The sequence below is a fragment of the Cavia porcellus genome, unplaced genomic scaffold (assembly GCF_034190915.1).
Source record: "Cavia porcellus strain 051 isolate PalLab524CR breed Dunkin Hartley unplaced genomic scaffold, mCavPor4.1 scaffold_2, whole genome shotgun sequence".
In the NCBI taxonomy this organism is placed as follows: Eukaryota; Metazoa; Chordata; class Mammalia; order Rodentia; family Caviidae; genus Cavia; species Cavia porcellus.
This window is the reverse complement of record NW_026947485.1, coordinates 94662262-94689000: the sequence shown is the minus strand read 5'-3', so window position 1 is coordinate 94689000 and position 26739 is coordinate 94662262. Positions and strand designations below refer to the sequence as shown.

Below are 26739 nucleotides of genomic sequence, written 5' to 3'. Positions count from 1 at the left end.
CTGACTTCCATCTTGGAGGCGTCTATGGGGCCCATCATCATGTCCTGTAATTGAGTCTCATCGCTGTTTTGGGCTTTGGAAATCGACAGCATCTCCCTGGAGGTATTTGTGAATGTTCCTTTGGATCACTGTCCATCCACTCAGCCAATGTTAATTCAGCACCTCTGTGCTGGGCAGTGTCCTACGCTCTGAGGAAACTGGAGAGGCCAGGGCCACAGAGGCCTTGGTCCAGGGGGAGGCAGACAGTAGAGCTGGCAATCAGGGGATGCTGATGCATGTGAAGTCATGAGAAGATCTTGTGCTCTATAGATCTGCAAGGAGAGGTAGTGTGAGCTCTGTGAGAAAAGAATGAGACATCTGGGAGAGATTTTGGACTGAGTTGGAAGGATATCTTGAAGAGTTACAGTATATAGAATCTCTAAATTGTTGAATGTAGAGCGAGCTTTGAGAATTTAGCATCTGATGACTTCAGGAAACCTTATTACGAAATCCTTTTGTGCATTTGGAACTTAGCGGGCATATTGGTTACATCTTACTGCATATGAAGAATTGCCCTATGCTGTAGAGACTTAAACAGCAACATCTATTATCTCATAGTTGCCATGGGAATCCAGGGGTCCAGGGATGGCTTAGCAAGTGCTTCTGTCCCTAGGTGTCTGCCAGGAGTGTAATCAAGGTTCTAGTTAAGGCTGGGGGGGGGGGGAGGGAAGGGGGAGGGAAAGGAGGGAGAGACAGGGAGGGACTGGGAGGGGGAGGGAGGGAGACAGGGAGGGAGAGAGGAAGAGAGGTAAAAGGGGAGAAAGAGAAAGAGGGAAGAGATGGAGGAACACAGAAGTTACAGCCTTTTGTGCCCTAATCATGGGCACGACCCTCCAGCATTTTCAGCAGGGCACTAGGGAGGAGATGACCCAAAGACCCAAATGCCAGCATGATGGTGATCACTGGGAGCCATCTGAGAAGCTGGCATCAAAGGTGAAACAGAGTGTGTGCTTTGCTCGCTTGCCCCATCGGAGGCGAGTTCTCCCTGACAGCCGTGGGATGTGGGAAAGGACCCTTTCTCACTGAGCACACCAGCCCCACTCTGTTGTTTCTGTGGTTGCATGAGCCTGCACCCCATGGAGATGCCCTGGAGCCCATTCTCTGAAGGCCCACCCCCATCTCTAAAGGATTATTTGGTTCTTTTTAAAAAATTTTCATATATTTATTTTTAACTATGAAAATGAAAGTATCCATACAGATAAATATTATAGAAACAGACATATAATTGCAAGGGAATAAATATATAACCATCATAAAAATAGCTTTTATGATTAGAGGTTGTGGCATAGTTTATTACAAAGCTGAAGATGCATCTCATTGGTATAGTGCTTGCCTAATACGTATGAGAACATAGGCTCAAGGATTATTTGGTTCTGCAAATGCTTTTGCCTTTTTATTTTAATGTTTAAAAACTAATGTCTAAAGCCAGCCCAGAGAAAAATGAAGAAAACCTATGAGTCTGTCCCTAAGATGAGGTAAGGGGCATATAAATGTGAGACAGATATAAGGCAAATCTGGACAGGGAGTGCCTGGGAAGCTTGCGTGTGAAACTTCCTGCAACTCCTGCTCATTGGTGGAAGTGGGAGGCAGAGGAGTAATTTGTCCTTTTGATTTTAGTTCAGTCTGTAGATATAATAAGATTAGCAGGTTTGTTTTTTATTAAAAAAGCAAAAAAAAATGGACAGGCAAAAATTGCATTAGGTGGTATGGTTGGAAAGGAAGAGTTGAAGCACTAAATTTGTGGCTCTTGCTATTGTTTTAAACCTGAACTACACTCACTGACAACTCCTGTAATGGATGCTGCTTCAATGATTTATTTAAATGCAATTTTAAGTGGTAGAACAGTGGTCAAAATCCTGGTGGTTAACTGATTCTGTCAATTAAAATCGTCTTGTAAATAAGTACAGAAAGTGCAGGAACCCGCAGGGACTCCCTGTCTCAAAATAAATAAGAACAACATCATTATTATGGGTAAGGAGCATTTTGCAAATCTGAATCAGTGATTACAAATATGTTGGAAGACTGAGGGGGCTTCCTAGGAAAATGCTGCTTGATTTGGAACAGGTGCAGTTCAGTTTTAATTATTTATGACAACATTCTGCTAAGCGAAGAGCACCTACAGTGTGTTCTCAAAGCAAAACAAAGAGCCCTCTGCAGAAGTCTCCGGCCCACAAGGACACACAGGACCAGAGTGCTTCTCTTGGTTTAGGTTTGAGCCATTTCTGGGGAGAAAGAGAAATAGAACGTGTGGGGACAAAAATCTTAAGTGTGTTTTGCTTTAAGAAAAAAAAAAAAGGTAAAGGGAGTAGAGTTGTACAGCCTTGGAATGCAGGGTCCCGCTGGTGGAGATGGGCCTTGCTGCTTGTCCTTCCAGTCTTTCTCCGGTGAGGAGGAGGCTGGGGTAATGTGGTGGGCTGGCCCACGAAGGAGGTGAATCTGTCAAATGCAAGTGGTTGCATAAGGGGTTTGCACAACAGTACAAAGGGGTGGCACTGGCCATTCATTTTGGGGAGACTGGAAATTCAGAAAATTTAACCCAGAAGCCTCTGGGACTTAAAAAGGAAAAACTGGAGCTCTTATGTCCTGGGAAAATGCAGTTATCTGAAGCATAATCCATCTGAAGGGGTTAGGTTAAACTGGCCCCAGGTATCAGGCAGGGAGCCATGGGAATGTCTCCCAAGCCACACCCCTCTATGGGCCAAGCACTCCACCTAGGCCAACTGCTTGTGGTATGCTTTATGCTCACAGCCCTGGGCAGGACCTACTGGGGCAGCACATGGGGAGCATGGGCCCTGATATAGGTCTTTCCCTCTGGTATTTTCTCCATGAGCATTATAACCTGAGAGAGCTCTCTGGTGAGATTAATAGTTTTCTTTCCACAGCACTTCCTCCAAAGCAGAGACCTGGGGCTGGGGATTTAGCTCAGTGGCATAAGCGTCTGCCTGACAAGCATAAGGTCGTGAGTTCAATCCCCAGTACCAAAAATAAAAAAAGCAGAGACCTAACTGAAGCACAAGGGTCCTGCACCTCAGTGATCCACTCCTCTGAACTCTTTTTGTCAAGCCAAGTGTCAGGCTTTCCAAGGAATATTTTCCAGAGCAAAGACCTGATACTTTCTGCAAAGGTTTGCTATTTCTGTTGGTTTTGCTTTTGTTTCATAAATCTGCTCATTTCTGAACTGTGGTTGTGCTTTTGATGCCTGAGTCATCCATCCAGCTCTTTCTTCCTGTTTATGGGCACCATGGCCCTTCTCTGCCCCATTGCAGCTTGTTTGGAGTGGTGTGCACATGGGACCAGTGAAGGGAAAACAAAACCAAAGCAAAGTCAGAGAGAATTATGAAATGGCACAGAAAGCTCATTTTAATGAAAATGACCTGTGGAACTGTTTGGAGTTCTGTGGCTCAGCTTATTTATCACAGAGCTCCTGCTGAGCCCTCCTTAGGTGATTAAGAGTCAGATTATTATTTTCTTTAGTGTGTGTGCAAAGGCTAGTTGAATGTTACTAAGATGCAATTAATTTAGTATAGTAGTAAAGCTTGACTTGAAGCATGACTCTGTCTTCCTAATGGGGCTTATTCCTAGATTTTACATCAGTTTTGACCAGAGACCATTTTTTAAAGCTCTTTGTGCCTCAGATCTCTTACCTTAAAATGAGAAGATCGGATAATCCTGAATATCTGATCCCTTTCTGTTCTGCTCTAAGAACTGTGATTTAATTGCTAAACTATAGTGCAGCAATAGCCATTTTTCATCTTAAACAACAGCATAGAGTTATTCAAAATAAGAGATTACCTTCATGGCTAGAGATTTCCTAGGGCTTAGAATAGTTATTGCAAAGTAATGCAAAAAAGCAAGAAGATAACTGTACCACCTCATTTTTAGGTAATGGCTCAGGAGTAGATGATTAAAAACCATTTTTCATGTCATTTTTCAGTATTTAACAGAGACAAAGAGAGATCATAAGCTGGGTTTGATGGTGCACGTCTGTAATCCCAGCGCTTGGGAGGCTGAGGCAGGAGGATGGCTGTTATTCGAGGCCAACCTAGGCTACAAAGTGAGTTCAAGGGTAGTCTAAACTCATTAATGAAAATCCTGGCTTAAAAAGCCAAACAACAAAAAACAAACAAACAAAATGCAACAACAACAAAACAGAGAGCAAAGGATTCCTTGAATGTGGACTATTCATTTCCAACCATATGTCACATGTAAGAAAAGAGAATTTAAAATATATGCACCATATTTTATATTTAAGGAGACAATTTTCATTATAATACCTACTGAATTGGTTGTTTTGATGCATAGGTTAGATTCACATTTTCTTGGTTATCTGAATGTCATTTGAAAAAATGTTTTCAGTGTAAATGTGTGTGTGTTTTGCTGGGGATTAAACCCAGGACCTTGCACATACCAGGCAAGGGCTTTACCACCCATCTGTAGCCTCAGCCTTGCAAGTATTTAGGGAGAAAGTCATGACTAACATATTAACAGGCTGACCATCTCTAATCCTGAGATCCAAAATCTGAAATACTCTAAAACCTGAATTTTTTTGAGTGCTGACATGATGTTATAGGTGGAAAATTTCACATGTGACCTCATGAGATAGGTTGAAGTCAAAATGGAGAGTACTAAAAATACTATATAAAATTACCTTCAGGTTATGTGCATGAGGCATACAGAAAGCATAAATGAATTTCAGGTTTATACTTGGGTCTCAAGATACCTCACTGTGCCTATGTGCATATTCCAAAATCTGAAAAAAACCAAACCTAAAGTCTGAAACACTTCTGATCCTAAGCATTTTGGGTAAGGGATGCTCAACCTGTACTGTAGTTTACTGAGGTTTTTTCCCCTCAGTCAAGCCATCTTCAGCTTTAATCCCAGATTGAGTGTTCTTTGATGGGGACAAGAGGTGCTGGTATCAGGCAACTCTGCTGTTGGACTGTACTGTGACATTGCCAAGTGCCTCCCTTGCATGAATGGCCCTGAGTGCTTTCATAGCCTCAAGAGCTAGGTAGGCATTGTCATGTTTTTTGATGATGGCTTGTCTCATGGGTGGTACCACTGTCACCTGGCCAGATGGTTTTACTCAGTTATCTCAATAAATGGCTTCCTTCAAATGTCACTCCAGTGTTGTATAAAAACACTGAATTACAGAATTACAACAGAAGGAGCGTCTCCCCAAGAGCGTGCAAACACATTTTAGCCCAAGGAACACCATGGAGAACAGCGTTGCGAGTGTGATCACTTTTAAATTCAGTAGACATTAATTATATTCAGAATGTCGTGCAGCCATTACTGCTGCCCTATTTTATTACCTCTACCAGAAATTCTACATTTAAAGTTATTGCTTGTTTTCTCTTCCTTAATCTTTAGGATCTTCCGTGCTACTTTTTGACTATGAATTTGCCTATTTTAAGTAACTCCTATGAGTGGAATAATAGGCTTTTAATAATAGGTTTTTCCTTTTATAGCTGACTAATCTCCTTAACATTGTATGTTCAAGGCTCATCTGTGTTAAAGCAGGCATCAAGACTTAATTCATTGTGATGGCTGCATAGTATTCCATCATGTGGCTGTATGTATCACATTTTAAGGGTTCCTCTGTTGATGGACACTTGGGTGGTTTGGCTACTGTGACCAATGCTGCATTTGGTAAACAAGTGTTATCTTTACTTTTGCTTCCTGAGGGTAAATATATAGAAATGAAGTCTTTGAATCATACAAGAATTCTCCGTTTAGCTTTTTGAGGAAGGTCATGAGATATTCAAAGAGCCAAATTCAAAAGGTGGTGGATGTCTTGTCACCACTCATCTTGTGAGCATCTTCAGGCAGTGGGCATCTAAGGAAACAAACTTTTGATTTGGGATTTGCTTCTCCCTTCCTCTGAAAAGATCCTTGTTTATGGAGAGGAGGAAAGAATTTCTGCCACAGGTCCCAAATCAGTGGTGGCAAACCTATACACACGTGCTATTCATTTTTCTTTTAAGATAAAAGGCGTTAATGTACGAGTTGTTTTTCTAAACTAAAGCTCAGTGTTCGGTTTAATTGCAGTGTTGGCACTTACTGATAAAAAAGTGGGGTTTGGATTGCAGTTTGGCCTCCCATCTCTGAAAGGTTCACCATCACCGTCCTAGATGATCAGCTGGCCCAGCCCTGTTCTCTGGACACCTCTGGAAAAGCAAACTTCTGTCAGTGTGGAGTTTAAGCATTAACAGATGTTTGCCTTCACATCTGTGTGATAAGCAGCTGCAAGTGCCACATCCTTGACACATGCAAGCCCAGCTCATACAAATATGTGCCCAAATATGTGCACAAGGGATAGTTTGGGGTCCCCAGGCTCCTGTTAGAAGTGGGGTTTTGGAATGGGTTAGTAAAATTTTACACATTTTAAAAGCTAGTCTGTGTTAAACTTTAGTTTGTGAGGTGCCTTCCCGAAAGCGAGTATTACAAGGAGTTGTTGTCTACCTGCATGAATTGGGCCCTGGCCCTGGTGGATAGCAGTCCTGGGTGGCATGTTCACAGTCACACACACACACCGTGTTAGACCTGGCACAGAGTATGGCTTCTGGCTGTTTGCTCTGTTTATTATCGAACACCTGGGTATTTGGAAATGTCTGTATATTTTTTGCAATGTGGAAGCCAAACATCCAGGTGACAGCCTGGCTCTTTGACCTTTGGCTTTTCACCCGTGTGCTTTTGGTGCCATACAAACTAAATCTACATTCCCAGTTGTCACCTGAAGGTAACTGGGGATTTAACTGGCATGTTGAAAGATTTGGGTAACAGAAGAATTCTGAAAAAAACCTGTCTGGGTCCCCTTTTGTCTTCACATCGATGGGGTGTGGAATGTTTGTAGAATCTACTTTTTGTGCCTCTAGCTTCAATCTGCTTTGTTTCAATATTGAAATGTTATTTTAAAAAGACTTTAGGGAACATAGTTTTGAAGCCCCATGCTCTCTAATTCTGTTACCTGGGAGATGGAAAATAATGATGGATTCCACAGTGATTTGGCTCTGGGCAGCAGTGAAAATTGCTGAGAATTGTACTGTGTTTGCAGTTGCTGGCTATCTCTTCACTTTTGTGTTTGGTTAGCTACAGAGTAACTAATGTGCGAGTTCTGTCACCTGGGGTCTACTACTCTACGGGTGGCGCTGGAGTTGTTTTACTTTTTGTTGCATATGAAATTTCTATTTAAGTTTGGAAAGTGCAAAAAAAAAAAAAAACCCCTCCAATATTCATAATTCTTGCATTTAATTATGTAAAGTGAATTGCTGACAACATGTTTCTTTCTGAATTTAGGCTGTTTTATACAGCCACGCTTGTAGTGTCAGGCTTATAGGCATCTACAGGGATGTGTTGTATGTGTTTGTATCATTTTAAAAAGTAGAATCCTGAATATACTTTCTCATCTGCATACTTTTTTCTTCTATCAAATGCTATATAATGATAGCTTGCTAGTTCTGAACATACGAATACCTTATTCTACTGACAATATATGATCTAGATATAATAAACTCTCCACTGGGTTATTTAGGATAAACTGTGTATTATTAATGACTGTGTGTGTGTGCTCTGCCACTGAGCTATACCCCCAGCTAAGTCTCCTTAATGGATTCCATTATCTTGTTACACAGAATATTTAAAATTGTATTCATGTGCCATGAAGGAATTGTGTTATTTCCTATGGGCCAGATTTCCTAAAGCTGGTATTAACGTGGCCAAAAAAATATGCCTTACTAACTTTAATGGTATCACCAGATTATTTTATCAAAAATTTTGTTCCTCAATTTCTGTTCCTGTTTTCAATTTATGTTCATACTTACCTCCATCTTCACCAAGTACTGAATGACATGATTTTCTAATTTTTGTTAATCAGCTGGTGAATCGCAGCAGGGTCTCATTATTCTTGTTTTCATTTGCATTTCCCTGATTGTTAATGAGGTTAAGCATCTTTTCATATGTTTATTGGGTATTTACAGTTCCTGTTCTTTGACAGCAAAGGTGGTGTATAAGCATTTGACCTAACAGGCCAAGATAATCTTAGCAAAAATCTGGGAAATTAAACAAGCAAACAGACCACACATTGGATGGTAGTCTTTTTAGATATACATTGAAAGTTGATATAGAAACACAGTGATTTAGAAACTCTATACCTTTGTTTCCCATTTTTATAGAGTTATTGTTTCCTTTATTTAGCTTGCAATTAAGCAGCCACTAAATACCAGTAGGATATTCTAACAAAAGTGTCAAAAGTCTTACCATTGGCAGTTTCTAGTTGTTCCTTTAGAAAATGCTACAGCTGATCATTTGGAATTGGTGGGTATGTCAAAGAATCAAATACTGGAGCAGTGGTGTAAGAAAATAAATATTAACAGCATTGCATGGGGCAGTATTGATTACCAAGGTTCCAGAAGGGTGGAAACATCCTGTTTGGTAAATATACTTTTCATCATAAAAGCATTTTATCACTGTTAACTCATTAATATTCCTAGTGCGTCTTTGCAGTATTCAGGGTGCATGGTCCCTTGTATAGAATGCCATATCTCCAGTGAGAGACTGGAGCTGACCATATTCCCTTGGGGCAAAACAAGCAGCTGCCAGGCTGAGCTGCATATGCCAGTATTTAATGTCTTGGGCCGAGGCAGATGATGTTCCCTCCCCATGTGGTTCAGGTTCAGTTCCATTTGGAATACACTGTGTGCCAAATCTGGATCCAGGCGCAAGAAAGACATTGACAGTTTGAATGGGGTCCAGAGAGAGGCACTGCTGTGATTAAGGGCTTAGGGGCTTGACATTTGAGCGGGGGCTCAAAGAACTGAATATTTACAGCAGGGCTAAATGCTGGATTACATGGCTTGGTGACGTTGGGGCCTGTGGCAGCATCCCTAAGTTACCCTTCATGTGATAGGTAGGTCCCTCAGAGATGAGGAGAAAGCCACTTCTGCTATCCCCAAGAGCTTGGGGTAAGGTGCTCACCTTGTGGGTACCTCTTTGTGTTCCTGTCTGCCTCTAGCTAGGCTAGTACCTGACTCCCCATGCTTGGTGCATTGCAGCTGCAAGTAGCACCCAGAGGCCAGCATATAGAATATTCTCTTAGTACCAAATTTGGTATCCACATGGGAGGCGTCTCTTCTCTTCTCTTCTCTTCTCTTCTCTTCTCTTCTCTTCTCTTCTCTTCTCTTCTCTTCTCTTCTCTTCTCTTCTCTTCTCTTCTGAGAATGCCTGGCCCCATATGTTGGTTCTCCTACAAGTTATAGCCCAGACACAGTGAATCCTTCGTGAATGCAGTGACAGACCTGCTCTGATATCCCAGAATACTACTGCACGTCTCAGCGCGTCAGTACTGCTGTTGTAGATCAGATGCCCTCAGATCCACTTTACTGCTAGATACCTATCTCAGTTCCAGTATTGTGAATCGGCTTCCCTGCCATCAGCTCCATAGTGTTAGACTCTGAGACAATCTCCATGATCGTTCAGAGTTCAGGTGGCAGCTGAGTTGGGTGGGTGACTGCTTAGAGGTCATTCTTTTTGAACCCAGTACACACCCTTGTTATTTTTTATTTTGAGACAGGGCCTCAGTAAGTTGCTCAGGCTGGGCTCATGTCAGCCTCCAGGAGAATAGGGTTATAGGTGTGTGCTACCATCCCAGGCTACAGGACTCATTTTTACCTCACTGCTTGTGCTCTGTTAAGAGGATCCTTCAAGAGACTGTCAGTGATGAGCAGTGATCTTGTTTCTGAGCTCACCAGCTATAACTACTCTGTAGTCCTGGCTTGGAAGCAGTGGTGGTGGAGTGAACTCATGCAGTCTCTTAACTCTGGCAGGCTGATCACTGGGCCTGCTTACTTTGTCCTGTTTTTATAATACAGCACTTGTGAGATGATTTTCTTCATTCTCTAATTTAGTTCATTGACTCACTCATGTGCTTTCAAAGGCTCTGCCTGTATTAGCGGTTTTTGTGTGATTAAGGCTGAAAACACTTGCATTACTCAGGGCATCATTCAGAAGGTCAGTTGAAATTCCTGAAATGATCATTGGTGATTTTTAGGCCTAGGCTTTTCGTTGCATTTTCTTTGCATTTCTCTGGAGTGCCTTTTTCAGTATTGCTAAGAATGATTTGGAAAGAAGTATTAAATCTCTGAATTCTAAAATTACACTAAAATTTGCATCTTGTCCTACTAATGAAAACTTACACTTTTAAAAAAGTGTGAGTCTACTGAAACACTTTAAAAACAAGATGAGAACATTAGAGTCTAGTCTTTTGGGATATTGACAGAACTGTGGGTAGGAGTCACATTAGCTTATTTTACATGTGCTTCTTATCTTTGCAAAGTCTTAAGGACTGCACACAGATGGATATATAACTTTTAAACTCATTGTTCCCATGTTTGGAATTCTGAGTATATGAGGAACATGTAACATCTATTCAGCCACCACCAGGGATGGAAAGGCGAGATCTGTGTTTCTTCTTGAGACGTCTTAAGACTTCCAGAGAGCATGTGAGAGCCATGAAGAAAGAAATGAAGGGCTTTTAAACAAGAAAGCTGCAGGAACAAGAAAACTGTTCACCTCATGCACTCTATGGGAGAATTACATTATCTAAGGCAGAAGGGAGCGTTCAGGGCAACGCTGGACACAGCTAGTACCAATTAGTGTGACTCTGCGTGGTTCCTGGGTGATATAGGGGCTGAGGAGTCCCAGTGGATGAGGGACCTGGTAACTCACTGCTCAGGGCATTGATACTGTGTAAACTTCCTGTCACTTGGGTTCTGCCACAGGACCCCTCAAGCCCCTGACAGTGACAGACCTGCTCTGATATCCCAGAATACCACTGCACATCTCCACGGGTCAGTACTGCTTCCTAGGTGTTCCCGTGGTGATGATCTGGATTTTCATATTAATTATGAGGACAATTTAGAATTCACACAGTTCTTTTCTGACTTCCTTGCCTTGCCCAGCTGCTTCCCCTTTTCCTCCTTTTTTTTCCTTTGGGTGCCAGGGATTAAACCATTAAGTATGTACTCTACCACGGAGCTATCTCCCAGTCCTAACCAACTGTATTTCAAACTAAGAAAGCAAATGATCTGGTATTCTGTGCTAAGATGATTAAATAACCACCTTTATTTTTATTTTTTCAGGTACGAAACCAGCACTGGAGCCTTATTATGGAAAGTGTGGTCCCATCTGACAAAGGCAATTATACCTGCGTGGTAGAGAACGAATATGGCTCCATCAATCACACGTACCACCTCGATGTTGTTGGTGAGTTCGCTTCTTCTCATGTGGCAGTTATTTGAAACCATGGACGTGCATCTTGTCTCTCCCAAGTGTTTAAAGAAAATCAGTTTATGTTCATTCTTTCTACATGCTAGCTGTCTTTGGAAAAGGATTCTTCTGTCACTGACATTGTTCTGTATCCTGATTAGCCAGGCCTTGTGGGTTTTGTGAGATCCTCTTGACTCCTAAGCATCATTTTTTATAAGGTAGACAATGTGTAAAATGCTTGGAAGCTGAGATTACTCTGAAAAATGTTAGTGTGTACAGGGTAAAGGTATCAGATAGAATGTAGAAGAATTTTGTTTTTATAAGAGAGGTAAAATTACCTAAAGATGGGAAACTGTATCATGTGGACTAAAGAGTAAAGAGAAAGGTATAATGACCGAACAGATAGCTGGCTATCAAAAGGTCAACATCAAGGGGCCCTTCACTTCCATTGGAAGAAAGTTGTTAGACACTACCAGTTCAGTGTCTATTCTGATATTATGAAAAGGGGACCATACATACGAGTTTATAAATGTTTTTATCAGAGTACACAGAGAAGTAAGCCATTTTAGTTAAACATCTTAAAGATGACACAAGCTGTTGTCTTAGAAACTCAAATTTCTTTCCAAGTTTTTCCTGTTACGATGAGTTTTTATTGTAACTATTCGAAGGTATTTCTGTATTGGAGAATTGCTAATACATGGATCTTCTTCTAATGCATGTCTCTTTGTGCAGAGGTGGTGGGATAAGATTTCTTTGCTGGAGCTGTTTGTTCTCTGACTTGTCACTTATCATGTCTTCCATCTGCTGCCTGTCCTTGGGCTATTTCTTTAGCTTACCTGATTAACATGCTTTTCCCTACACATAGGTTACTGACTTAGATTTAACAGGAAGCTCCCAAGAAGTTATTTTGCTTTAATGTGACTATAGGTAATGCCAGGAACACATGCCCACGTACTGTGCTCTATAAATGAGTCTCTTCTACATCATTTTCCATGCATCAGCCCATAGCATTATCTCACTTTTGAGTTTTTCTTTCCCTTTCATAAAATATACCCTGTTTAAATAAAGAGATTCCATAGATACTTGGATTGCTCAAAGAGCCACTAGAAACCTTTCCAAAAATTGGATTAACCAAATTATATAGGTTTAATTTAGCTGGAAACTAAACAAAAAACCATTTTGATTTCGTGTCAAGTTAAATGAAGTTCAATTCACAAAATTCACTGCCTTAGAAAGCATGATACAGTCTTTACTCTTGTTTGTATACAAGTATTCAGTGGGAAGAATATTTATTTGAACATTTGGGTTATTCAGAAGTCTTGATGTGAAATTTGATAGGTTTTGGTAGTCATAGAAGAGTAAGTTTTGAGGCCTCTTGTTTCCCTGGAGATATTTATAGTGTGATTCTTAGAATTAATGTGTTTAGGTGTTTTCAAAACAAGCACAAAGGGCAGTAACACACTTAAATATGAGAACCAAATAGGTAACATGTATTTTGGCATCAAGGTGCTATAAATCTAGAAAAGCGCATGACTTGGAATTTACTAATTTACTTTGGGCTTTGTGTGTACTGAATTTGACGTGACGTGTTTCCATAAAAGGGAAGAGTGTTCCATTCTGAGCTAAAAGTTCTAAATACCTAATTTTGAAATTAATTTATTGTGGGAAAAAATAATTGTGCTAAAACAACCTTCTGGGATTATGGGTTTGCATAGGCTTGGAAATTGTTCATTGAGATTGCTGGGACCATTCCAGGAAATGTAGAGTCCTATCCCTGCCATTCCAACCCTCGCTCTTACAGCAGGTTTCACTTGGAGTTGTTATGTAAAACATTCAAAAGGCCCTTGCCCCACCTCCTCTCTGAGCTTTTTGGCAGCTCATCCCCGTGAAGCCCTGAAATCTCTCTTAGAGTTTAGGGTAGGGATTTGAATTGGGCTGCTGAATAATGAAATTGTGCTGTCTAATGTTAATCCCCTGGCAATCAGTCTTGTTGAAAAGAGGGTATGATTCAGTAGTGTGATGTAGAGGGAGCGTGGAGTGTATGTAGTAATGCAGAGAGAGACCTGATTATGTCACAAATTTGGGAGATCGCCCAGCCAAACGCCGGCCAATAATGACACAATGCTGGTTGGGAATATCCATTAAAGCTCAACTCCAATAATTTTCCAAGCCTTGAACCTTCTTTATAAATAGAAGCCAAAAGTCAGTGAGTATAAGACGTTTTCAGTAAAGATGGAGGTGTGAAATACTCTCATCTTTGCTCAAAACTCTAGTAATTGCTTTGAGAAACGCTAATAAAATAAGAATTGAGTCAGCTAAAGAGTCTCGTAGAATTACAGGGTTGGCAGTCATTCTGAACATCTCAGCAAGTGGAAACAAAAGAGATACAGGCTTAAAAAATGAATTTCTTGTGGCCCACAGGCCCAAATTTAATATTTTGCTCCATGTAACAACCTCTAAGCTACATCTCTGTTGCTCAGAGAATCAGAATGTCTTTCCAGTGAAAATGAAGCCCTGTTCTTGCTCCCATTCTCTTGAGATTTTATTTTTGTTGCTATGCTACATAGACTTGTGGTTCAGATATTAGGAAGCATCAAAATGGGTGAGATCTTTTTATTGAAATTCCTCCTTGGAAAGGCATCCCCATAAGCACTTTAATGTAAAACCCGTGTAATTTAAGTGACATTCTTGTGTTCTGGAATTAAAGAGCAAACCATTGTTGTATGTGAGAGAAAAATGCTTTGTTTATGGGAGCCCTTTAAGGAGCCTTGCTTGATCCTCATTAAAATTGACACCATTACTTTTTAGCCATTTATTGCAAGGGAGAAGTAGTGTGAATCCCCACTTTTCAGTAATTGTGGTGGTAATAAAACAGGCTTCCTAAAGGAGCAGGCTGTAGGAGGTGCTAAGTCTTTGCCATGGTTCATCAGTGAGGGTTGCTGGTGCCCTGGATTTTATGAGGCTCTGCCACCAAGAAACCACACCTAGGATGAGCCATGAACTCTTTCCACATTCCCCAGATCTGACAGTGAGGGAGCTGAGACTCATGTGCTTGTCCACAGGGGCAACAGTCATGTCAGAGGGTACGTCTGTGCAGGGGGTGGACTGGGACAAGTTACTTAGCTCTTTTGAAAGTCTGTGTTACCTTTAGCAAAATGGGAAGAATGGTGCTTATCTCATTCCTGTGATGGTCGTGTCAGTTTCCTCCATCTGCTGTAATGAAGAATTCCAAATTTCATTGGCTTTCAATAGTACACATATATTTGATTATAGCTGTGGAGCCTAGAAATTCAAATCAAGGTGTTGCCAGGTATCATGCCTTCGTCACAGTTTCCAGTCCTTGGGGATTCATCGTTCTACTCTCTGCTCTTATTACCTTCATGTAATTGTCTTCTGTGTAGTTTGAATTTCCCTCCATTTTTGTCTTAGGATGCCTATTGTTGGATTTGGAGCTCTCCTTAAATTGAGGATGATCTTATCTCTATCTCATTTTAAATTAATTATATCTGTTAAGATCTTTTTTTCTGAATAAGGTCATATGCATGGGTGCCCAGGGTTAGCACCAGGCATCTCTTCTGGGAGCCACTATTCAGCTCACTGCAGTAGTCATGAGGCACAAGATGAGTGAGCAGGCAGAAACACCACACTCTTATGTATGTGGCCAGCTACAGATACCAGTGTGCTTCCTTCCATAGCTGAATTCTTTTGAGGATTGGAAGGAGTTTTTACTAGCTTTTATTTATCACCATCAAAAGTCTTACTAAATAAACCAAGTGCCATTTTGGGACCCACAGAACTGCCTAGGAGCTGATGTTCCTATATCCTGCTGTAGTTTTCACCTGTGTCTTCAAGGCCATCCTAAGACTAATCTGGTTACTGAACTTGCAGGAGAGATTCAGAGTTTAAATGCTTGAAGTTCACTGAGTGGGCCTCTTGACCCCATTTCCTCCCCACCCCATCTTCCGCAGAGGTAATTTAGGTCCAGCAGATGTAATGATTCATGTAAGGACTCGCTTAGGGCGGTGGAGCTAGGGAACACCTCACTGGAGGTGTTCTTAGCCTCTAGGTCAGTGCTGCTTCCACTGCAGGTACCTCCTTCATGTCCGCTTCGGTGTGGACAGTGACGGCAGTGACGGCAGCCACACTCTTCAGTAGGAGCTGCTGCTTCGCTACACACACACACATGCACATGCGCGCGCGCGCACACACACACACACACACACACACACACACACACAGACTGAGAGTCAAAAGACAGATTGCTCTTTCTCATTCATGAAGACCCTGGGAGTGTTCTCTTGGACACTCCAGTTCTGCATTACCATCAGATAACGGGGTCGCTTTTTCATATGGCATTTGATATTTTGGGGGCAACTGTGGGGATAGAGGTGGTGCTTCTGGGTTTGCCTGGACTAGCCACATATTTTCCAGAACTTTGTCTCTTATCTGGTAGTGAAAGGTGTGAGCAGTAGACCAGCGTCTCAGTGAATGGTTGAGGGGTCATCAGGGGCTGCACTTTACTTTTGGCCGGGTAGAGATCACCCTGGCTCCACCACTAGCCCCGACTTGCTCGGCGGTAGACCAGAATGGCGCTTTGACTAGCCCTGACATAGTCCTTTGTAACTTGGCTCGGATGTGGTGGGGTGCACCCTGAAGCATGAAGGAGGCCGTCCCTCAGGTGTGCATTCAAGAGGAATGAGGATCGCCTGTTCCAGGGCCTGACTGATAAGCGCACTGTGGCATTGATGCCTGGCACTGAGGTTTTGGCAGCCGGTCTCCAGTGGGAGAAGGAGAAATTGCACAAATTGTTTATTGCCAGGGGCTGCGTGGGTCCTGGGAAGACAAAGGCATAGTGTGATCTCCGAGCAGAGGTGAAGGGACAAAGAAAAACCAAAGTCCTTCGAATCACTTCCGAAGAGTAAATGGGACCCTTTGTGGGTTTGGCCTAAGAGTAGAATTTAAATCAGTGAAAAAGTGGTGGCCTTACTAGTCAATGAAATGCTGAGTTTATTACTGACGCTCAGATCCTCACTGCACAGTTTCTCCTGAGGAAGATCACATCAAAGGCCTAATTTTCATCTTTCTGTGGCTTCTGGACAGAGCTTTTGTTCCTCTGTGATGAGTAGTCTTGACAGAAGCACTTAAGCTACATAGCACTGAGGATCTGGAGATGTTTGAATTCTGTGTTGGACTGTAATGCTCATGCTTTTCCTGGTGCCCACCAAGTCTCAGCTCTGGAGCTCTGTGGCTCTTGACCTTGAGGTCTCAGGATCTCATTTGATTTTTTTTTTTCATAATCGTGATCTTGCCACCAACTAGTTCTATTCGTTCTCTCCCTCCCTCCCTCCCTCCCTCCTTCCCTCTCACTTCTTCTCCTTCTCTCTCCGTCTCTCTCCCTCTCTAGTTCTCTCCCTTACTCTCCCTCTCTTTGTCCCCCTCTCTCTCTGTCCCTGTCTCGGAAGACAGGGTCTTCCTTTGTTTCCCAGGCTGACCCCAAACTCACGATCCTTGTGTTGGGGTTACAGCTATATACCACCATAGCTGGTTTTCTTTTTCAGTTCTTGCTCTAAGGTTAAGATTAGGTGCTTTATGCTGATGCTGACTCTATGTGCTACCTCTGGAGTTGTGAAATCTAGCTGCAGAGAGACAGAAAGTCCTTCTGTTGGAAGCAGATGGAGGTCCCCTGCCAGGGAATAGGTCGCAGTGAGTACCTTTGTGGTGGGACCATTAGAGTTAATGTGGAATCGTGGCGCTGCAGGCCCAATGGAATTGGAAGCACATTCCTCTTACTCCTTTTGTGGCTTTGGCAGCCTCTTTCGCCTTTTTTCCAAACTGTGGTTGCCACAGCCCTCAAGGGTCTCCTTGCCAGGTAGCACCTCTGGAGGTTCAGGGGGAAGTTACATGGTGTTGGGTGAGCAGGGAGTTGAAATCCTGTTTCCATCCTCTCCTAGCTCTATGGCCTTGGTAAGGCATAGCATGTGTGAGCCTTGGCCCCATCATCTATGCAGTGGGGGTGATAACCCACGTCCCTTGTGGCACCATGGGGGGATGAAGTGGCACAGAAGCAGTGCTGTAAATAAGAGCACCAAATAAGTAAATGTACCAAGGGACTCTTGTTAGGCAGTCCTATGGTTCATCCCCTATTTCCAGCTGGAACACACGCTCTGTTCTTAACTGATAGAATGGTCAGTCTTACCCCTTCCTCCAGGACAGAGATTTCCAAGCTCCCTCTTGTAAGTACTGTTTAAGAAGCATTTAAATTGCTATAGGGTGGCTCCACTTTCCTGTTTCACAATAGCAATTCCTGGAGCAAAGACTGGCCAGCGGGCAGCATGATCACTACTAGTGTCAAGCAGGGGTAGTCTATGTGGGTGTCAGTGTGGATGAGCGTAATGGCACATGGTGATACCAGCATTTTCTCTATGTTCTCTGCAAACTGTCAAGCACCCTTTGGCCTATGGGTGAGGAAGAAACCCAGATGGATTGTTTTTGATTCTTCTGGGGGCCTGGCTGAGGTGGCTGGACAGAGGCTAATATTTGGTTTGTTGATCTTTGGCATTGAGTCCATGTTGTGGCAAAGATGGAGAAGTGTACAATCATTTTAATGTCTTAACATTTTCTATAAAAAAAGGTCTCTTTGGCACACTTGCAGATGCAGATAGATGTGGAGTAGAGAAAACTACTTTCTTAGGGGTTGGGTAAGCGTGGCATGAGAATAGCCATTTGTCTAGAGCAGAATATTGTGTGCAGCAGTGCTATAATTTAGCAAAGTTTCTGTGTGCCCACTTAGAGTACAGACATCTCTAATCTGAAACTCTAAAATCCAAAGCTTTTTGAGTGTGATACTGATTGCATTGTATCATGGATCATTTCAGCACTAAAAACGTGTCAGAGTTTTCAGCACTTGTGATTTTAGGGTTTTTTTTTTTTTTTATATTAGAGACGTTCAACTGGTAAAATCTATGCAGATATTCCAACACTCAAAAAATTCTGCCATGTGAAATACTTCTAGTTCCAAATACCATACTCCAGACAAGGCACATTCAACCTGTAACAGAAAAATAGTTGAATGAGTTATTTATATTTGGAATGTTGTAGCTCTTAATATATTTCAAAGTACAAAGCAAGAAGTATGCAGTTTTTCTTTAACTTATTCATATGGCTTAATCAGTGACCACCTTTATAAACTGAGAGTCCTTTTGGGAACTTTTATGCCAAGTCATGCCCAAGTCATATGAGTGTGCGCATGCCCTTGTATTCTTTACCTTTTACATGATACATGCAGTCGTTTGCTATCATGGATTACCTTTGTCTAAGGATGCCCAGGGGAGTATTCCCCATCTGCATGCTTGTTTTACATTTGCAATCAAGAAGGAAGGATGTGACAGGGATATGCTCCTAACTTAAATAGCAGAGTTTCAAGAGTTACTCTCCCGTCTTTCATGATAGCAAGTCAAGTGCGGAGGCTCTGAGGGATAGGTGGCCAGGGACATCCATTATTGCTATGGGGAAGTGATTCCACTTGTCCCAGAAGAGTGAGAATGTCATAGTGTTGGAATAGGGAGAGAGGATAGAGCAGAGCCCTCTAATGAGACTATCTGTATTTATTGTATTGTAATAATGAATCCTCTCTGGAGCACATGATGTCCATGTAGCCTATACTTGAGGGTGACAGTCACTTGAATGAGACACAAACATTGTACCCTAGGAGTTCTTATTTCACTGTGCAGAAGACCCCAAACTGTCACAGTGACAAGATGCTGAGTGAGGGTAGAGATTCCCAGATCCCAGTGGAACTCCATCTATTTGTTTCTGTATCTTGGAACATCTTTATTGTAAGATTCTCTTAAACAAGGCCTGTAGGATTCTTTCCTTCCCAAATGCAGCTCATTTTGTACCCCAGACATATCTACTTTCATATCAGGGAGCTGGTGATCTTTTGAGAGACAAGCATTGGTTATTATTCTGGAAGAACCTTTTGCAAGTTGTGCTTTATTGGAAAAGGAATCTTTATTTTACAGGTTTGTGTATACTTCAGACAGGGGCTGAAAAGTGAAGGACTTGGGCCTTTAAATTTTATATCTTGCTTAAAAGCAGTAAAACCATCCTGTATATGAGATCACTGCTGAGTGTTCATTAGTGGGTGGATTGGGGCTGATGGAAGCATTCTGTCTGGCTTGGACAGTGAGGAGGCCAGCAGATTTTGGATTTGAGCTTTTTGTTATTTGGGTGACAATTTTTAAACCTGTTTTTAGGTAGTGCTGGTGCTAAGAAGTATTTAGAAGTAGTTATTTGTCTCCAAGAAAACAAGTGAGGCTCATTGTCCAAATTCTCATGTTGTTTGTAGCAAAGGGAGGCATTTCTTGTTTGCTCAGATGGGCTGAAAGCTTTCCTTTCTGTTTGATTCACCCCAGGAGCAAGGCAAGGCGCCAGAGATTAGCATAGATCTTTCTAGTCTTCCTGTAAAAGAAAAGAGTTTTAGATGATGAAACCTAGCAGAATTTATGCAATGGGTATCTTTCCATGGTTGTACATATTCACTAGCTTCATTTTTAGTGGACTGTGTCCTAGTCTGTCATGAATATAGTACAGTTTAATCACATTTAGCTTTACTTAATCATACTTGTTTTCAAGTTACAAATAATGCTACAGTGACAAGCTTCATACACACCTACTTAGTAGGCACCTGTATGAATGTTTTTCTAGGATTCTAAAGGTTGGTTGGTGGACCCTTTTTGATAGATGTTATAAGTCATTGTAAACCTAATAGTCTTCATTTTGACTTTTGGAACTTTCCAGTGGTTTGGTTTGTAGTTTTTTTGGTAATTATTTGAGAGGAGTTACTCTAATTTGGAGTTCAGCCTTCCCAAAAAGAGAGTACATTTAATTCTTGAACAATATGAAAAAACCCCAAACTTTTCCAACATGGTTTTCTCATGAAGGAAACCCAGCTATGCAGACACCAGCTGACAACCTTGCATTCCTGAAAGATGCTGCTCCCCTAAGCAGGTGGCAGTGCGGGGGCTCTGTGATGTCTTGCGCAGCAGGATGGCTGTCAGCTGTGTTTACCACCGCTCCTCAGGAGGCAGCCTGTGGAGACCTGACGTGTGAGTTTACATCAGCATCACGCCAAAGGCCTTACAGAGAAGGACCTTGTACTGAATCTTTTTGCGAGAATGAGAAAAGATCTCATTTAATAAACAGGACAAGATAAATACCCTTGGCTCAGTGTGGAGGTATGCCATCATCCTAGACTATACCTTGTGTACTCCTGCTACTGTCTGATTTCCCGTGACTATTCTTTCTTAAATTGTGTCGAGAGGCATGCCATAACCATTTTAATCACTGTAACTGCACAATTCCGTGACATTCTGTATATTCCAGTTGTGAAACCATCACAGTTGTCCATCTCTAGAACTTTTTCATCATCTGAAAGCCACCTCTCCTTTTAACAACAGGAAAGGTACTCCGAACCTAAATATGGCATAACTTTATGGACATCAAAGAGTCATCAACTCTGGCTTAACTTTCGGGACAGTTCAGGGCTCAGAGTGTCTTAAACATTTGGGGTGTATAGATAAGACAGAGCCCTTCTCCTGTAATTTACCCGAGAAGATTCAAATTGACACCCAGCAGGTAGAAGCCACTCAGCCCCAAACCAAATCACAGAGTCTGTGACATTAATTAGTGAAGGTGCTTTGCCTCCACCTGCTTGGGTCTTCCCAGACTTGAGCCCCAGCCAGCACTTTACTCTGCTTGTCCACGCCATCGAGCAAGCACAAAGGAATTAGTGGTGTTTTGCTTCTAGCATTTCACATGGTGCAGCCTCTATAAGTCACTTTGTGACTTTACTGCTGGAGGGGAGACGCTTCATCTTTCCCCAAACAAGCTTGTTCCGCAGACATTGCTGTCTCTGCAAAAAGATGTGTGTGTGTGTGTGTGTGTTTTAGAGGCAGCTGGATCCCTGGCCCAATTCTACAACTGTCTAGAGGCAGATGGCCAAGCAGAAGGTGTGAACACCTGGGCAACCAGACAGCAAAGGGGAAAGAACAAAATCGGAAGAGGAAAGCGCAGCAAACCAGTCCCCTTCCACAGAATGAGTGATTCTCATCCTTTAAAAAGTAATTTTCAAGGTGCCTCGTGTTCTAAACCCTGTGACTATATGGGTACTTTCTGAATGTCCTCCGCATCCCAGCCTTACCTTTTCCTGCTCATTTTAAAGTTCAGGGAAAATAAAAACTTAGAACCCAACTAGATTCAGCCTGTCTGGTTTGAGAGGTTAGGCGGAGGCTTGACAAGGTGATGAACTCATTCTACTAATTGTAGCAAGCGTGAGGCCTTTAGCAGGTTATCGGGCTCCTCAGACTTCAGAAGGCTTTGATCGGCCTCCTCTTCCTAACAACCATGCCTCATGCTAACTGGTTTAGTGTGTTTTTATGCAACAAAAGCAACCACCGCCTATTCTTTAGGAAAAAAAAAAAAAAGCTAGGCTGAGCTTTAGAAAAAAAGAATTCCCAGTTGTTCGCTCTCCCAAACTGCAGAATGTACTTTCCCTATTCAGTCCCTTGCAGTTGCTAAGAAACTGCCATTTTGAAGGAAGGGTAATTAAATTTTGATTTTAATTTAAAGACAGAGCGGGCGAGGCTAGCCATGCTCCCTCTGTGAAGGGTGCCTGAGAGCAGCAGACTGGCTGCTTCCAGATCAGAACTGAGGACTCAGTGTGATCTGAGGGCTCCCGGCAGAGAAAGTGGCTTCAAACTGGTTCTTTGTCACAAAGGCGGTTAACTTTTGGGGGGATAAACTTGAGAGATCAATGTGTGTTGCCAAAGCATGGGCTCTGGGCTTGATTAATTTATAGGTGTAATTTAAGAGCCTGGTTCTCCTTCTGATCCCTGGGATGCATGTTTACTGAGCCTGTAGACATCAGGCCTCTCTGCTCCCTGGACATTTTTTATGGCTTTTGCTATGTCAGAGCAAAAGCTGTAGATCTCTTATGAGCAAACATATTATTATGTCCAGAGAAGGACTGGCATGTTATAAAATTTCAATGGTCAATTAACAAAGATTTATTCTTTGTCACTCAGGTATTTTCTTCTCTCTCTCCTCCCTCTCTCCTTTTCTCCCTCTCCCTCTCTCCATAATTACCTCTTGGAATGAAGTAAGCTGTGTTTTCTTCCTGCAGTCTTCAGTTGGGTTATGGCTCCCAGCGACAGAACAAGACTTGAAAGAGCCAATCTGGATATTTGGCCTCTTAGCAGCTGGGCTTTCTGCTTTAGTGAAGTGGACACTTGAAAAAAGGGGGTGAGAGCAAGAGGGAGACAGAGAAAAAAGGCGGGGAGGGAATGTATTTTTTAGAGCACTTCAGTCTGTTTACTACGCATTTATTTGGTGGAACCTCATTCCAGCAGTGCAGCCAACTGTCCCATCGGCAAGAGCCGCACCCTTTGGCCGGCTTTCCATTGTGTCTTAATTTGGAATGCACAGAGGGACCCTGGAGTGGCTATTTTAAAGGTTCTCATCCTGTTTCAGGTCCATGTATTCTACATTTGCAACCTGCTGAGCTTAGAATCTTGTCTATTTTTAAACTGCAGTCAAGTAACAGAGGTGAGCTGTTCATCAGCTTTTCGGCTTTCTGTGTATTTACTTCACTCCTCCTGTAAAAAGAAAAAATCTGTTTTATATAATATCAGAGAGTTAAACATGCTGTAAAAGAAACTTGCCTAACATTGTAAATCCTTCCTGTGGGGAAGATGTGATTTTGTTATCACATAGAGGAAGAACTGAGCCAGCTTTGGGCTTTCGTCTCTCATCCAGAAATAATTCATGGACTAATCCTTTTTATTTCAACTTGATGTGAAAAGTTGCAAACCTGAGGGGTTCAGTTTGCTCAGGGCCTGTCGAGGTTCCAGGGCAGGAGGTTGGCTCTGGGAGGGCATTGTTTTTATTGTCCCTGCTCTTTTCCCATGTGGCCACTGCGAAGGCCACACAAGGCTCTCTGTTCTCCCAGACCTGCTTCCTCATCAGCCATCTGTATTTGGCTTTTACCCCAACTCTTTAGAAGTTAGGTGCTGTCATGCACTTCTTGATTGCTGCTCTTGAGGGTCTGATGGATACCAGGGAAGATGGATGGTTGAAGGGGATAGGACGAGCATGGCAGATGCTGGCATCCTGGGACCTTTTCCAAGACGTTTCAGGCCTCATTCTCTGACTTGTTTAAGGGCAGAGAATAAGGTTGCAAAGGAAATCAAAGCCTGATGTGGAGAAACGAAACATGAGGCCTACTGACTTTTAAAAAACATTTTAAATAACATTCTCTGAGGTTTCATTTTATACCAAAAGCAGCTGTAATAAGTTTTGGAAGACGGTATAAGGTTTCTATTACAAAATGATCCTGCTTGCAGTTTTTATACCCAAAGTGAGAAAGGGCTGAGGGGGAGAACGGGTGGTTAAGAGGTTATTTCATATAAGGTGAGAAAATTTGAAAAGATGAATTCAAGACTGCAAGCGGTGACATTCGGTATGCTGTAATTTGCAAATGCAATAATATTAAACCGTTGCAAAAGTTTCTTTTTTCCTTTCGGTGAAAATAGTCTGGATAGCAATGGAATAACTTAATAACTGGAGCCCAGCGGTGCTCTGACCACAAGTAAAGCAAGACTGCAACTCTGTAGTGGGCCCTGCCAGGGTTGCCCCAGTGACTGATTTCCCCTAAAGGCTGGTGCAAGCCAAAGGTGTCGGTGTTCTGAAAGCTCCTGTTGTTCATGGGTAGCATTATTTGGTATTAAATGCACAATATTTGCTTGTGAAACAATTTGTTAGAAACTAGTATGTTTAAGAAAGAGGGCTTGATTTGAGATTTGGCAGGTCTAGTTTATAACATTAAAATTTTTATAGTACTTTTGTGGCAGGAGGGCACTAGAGTTTAGAACTCAGAACCTCATGTGTGCTAGGCAAACACTCTACCACTGAGCTATCTCCCCAGATCTTTATAGTACTTTTATTTTGGAGAAAAGACATTTTAGACAGATTGTCAGAGTTTATCTTAACACATATGTAGGTGAATGCAAAACTGAACCAAGGAACAAATTGATACCTAAAACTCACTTTCCTATGGGGAGGAATAAACCTTAATATTTGACAGGTACGAAGGAGCATATTTTGTGAAGTTGGGCTGGTAATTTTCAGCCTGAGGACAGCTTCCCTCCTGCTGTTAAATCTCTTGGTGGGGGGCCTGGTGGGAAGAGAGGAAAAGAGGAGTGTGTCTAAGTGAACTTAACTCTGTCCTTCCCACGTGGATGGGCCAGCCAGGAGCACACAAGCCCATCAATGCAATAGCCTGTTAGCCGAAGTTTTAGTCTTGTGATATTTGAAGAAACCAAGCTTTGAGTTTTTCTGGCCTCAAAAACTAGATGTCTTGACTTTTGGCTTCTCTGCTCAGCCTACGCTGGTGATATCAGTACAGATGAATGACTTCTCTGGGGGCTCTGAAATATTTATCTTTATAACATGGAAACATAGGTGTCCGTGAAGTGATGGGAGATTTTAGAATGTAACGTGCAAAGGGCAACTACTAGCAGTTTTTCTTTTCAAAAAGTATTTTAAAGGCCAGCAATAGGCTTATGCAGTAAAATCAATTTGCACATGGTTTGGCTCTGAGCCAACAAATTCCACTGAATGATGTTTTAATCTGAAAGGCTCCAATAGAAAGGCTTAGATATTTATCACGGTAACTTGCTGTTCCCAGCACAGCACACAGGCCTTCTTAGGTGCATCGTGGAGATGTCTTTGATGCCCTGGGCTGGCTGAGGTCTCATTTCCTTTGACCAGTTTTAAGCTGGAGGTTAAGGGTGGTGGTACCATTAGCTGGAAGAGAAAGGAGGGAGAGGCTGGTGTGTGCAGGTATAGGAGATGGAGTTGGGAAGGGGTTGATGATTGGATTTTGTGTTCCTCACAGAGCTGTCCTGTAGGAAGATCTCAGTAAGTTTACAGTTACAATGTGTGTGTAAACAAGATCACACAGCACTCTGGCTTTGCTGGGCTCTTTATTTTATTCTTGTAAAAAACCACTTACTATGAGATCTACTGTCCTAACACATTTGAAACATATTTTGTTATTGTTGAATGTAGGGGCGATGTGGTATTGCAGAGCTCTAGAATTTACTCATCTTGCTGGATGGAAAGTTTATGGTTCTTGACTAGCAGCTCCCCATTTCCCCTACTGTCTCAGTCCTGCAACCACTCTTCTACTCTTTGGACACATCAACATATGACTAACTGAGATGCCTCCTGTAAGTGGAGCCATGTAGTATTTGTCCTCCTGTGACCGCCTTGTCTCTTCATCTGGCATAATGTCTTCTAAGTGCATCTATTTTGGCATGTATTGCAAGATTTCATTCTTTATAAAAGCTGGGTGGTTTTCCATTGTATGTCAGGTTTTTTTTTTTTTTTTTTTTTTTTATTTCTCTGTGGACGGACATTTAGCTTGCTTGTAAAATCAGTATCTTGGCTGTTAGGAATAGTACTGCAATGAAGATAGACTGCTAATGTCTCTGATTCTGATTTTAGTTCTTTTGGATAATACATGTGGGATTGCTGGATCATATGGTCATTCTGTTATTACTTCTTGAAGCGACACCATATTTTTTTGTAGGTGGCCATACCCACTTGCATCCTACTGCCAGGTGTGGATGGGAGTTTCATCACCCCTCACCAGTACTTTTTTTGGTAGTAGCTATCTTGACAGATGCAAGGTAGATTTGGTTTTGATTTGTATTTCCCTGATGGTTAATGATAAACATCTTTCCTATTCTGTTGGCCATTTGTGTGTCTTCTTTGGAGAAATACTTGTTAAAGGTCTTAGCCATTTTTAAATTGGGTATTACTTAAATCTTGAACAACCCTGGATGTAGTTGCCAGCACACCTTGCTTCTGTACAATTTCTGCAGAGAGGAACCTTCCTAGGCATAAGACAAAAGGGTTGCCTGGTTGATAACTTCTTCCATAAAGGAAGAGAGGCAAGAGAAGTGAAGGCTGGGAAGAAATGGTAAGCATCTCTCCTCTCAGATAGTCTAAAACACAGCCTGCATTTAGGAACTGCATCTCTGTTTCTTTCAGTGCCGTATCTGACTTAATATTAGCGTAATGGCTATGAATGAGGAGCTAACAAATGGAGTAAGATTCACGATAAAGAGATGAATCCAGGTGTTAGTGTGGTCTCTTCATATGTGTGCTCTTCATAACCTTGACCTTTAGTGTCTAGTATACTTTTCACAAAAAGAAATATAAGCCATCTTGCTGTACATAGAAATGTATCAGGACACCCAATGTGTATAGGAGCCATTTTTGGCACTCAGAATATCCTTGAAGTTTTGTCACTTGTCCATAATGTTAAGCCCTGGGGCAAGGTGGGCTTTGGAGATCATCCCATCTGTCTTC

At 42.1% G+C, this 26739-nt stretch overlaps 1 protein-coding gene across 13 annotated transcripts in view; it reads left to right on the top strand.

Annotated features, from left to right (window-relative positions):
* Fgfr2 (fibroblast growth factor receptor 2) overlaps positions 1–26739 on the top strand; it is a 104187-nt gene that overhangs the window by 38430 nt on the left and 39018 nt on the right. For all 13 annotated transcript variants that reach the window (XM_063244869.1, XM_063244868.1, XM_063244867.1 and 10 more), the window contains one exon: positions 11178–11301. In XM_063244869.1, coding sequence (XP_063100939.1) covers positions 11178–11301 — 124 coding nt within the window. The remainder of the gene's footprint in view (positions 1–11177; positions 11302–26739) is intronic.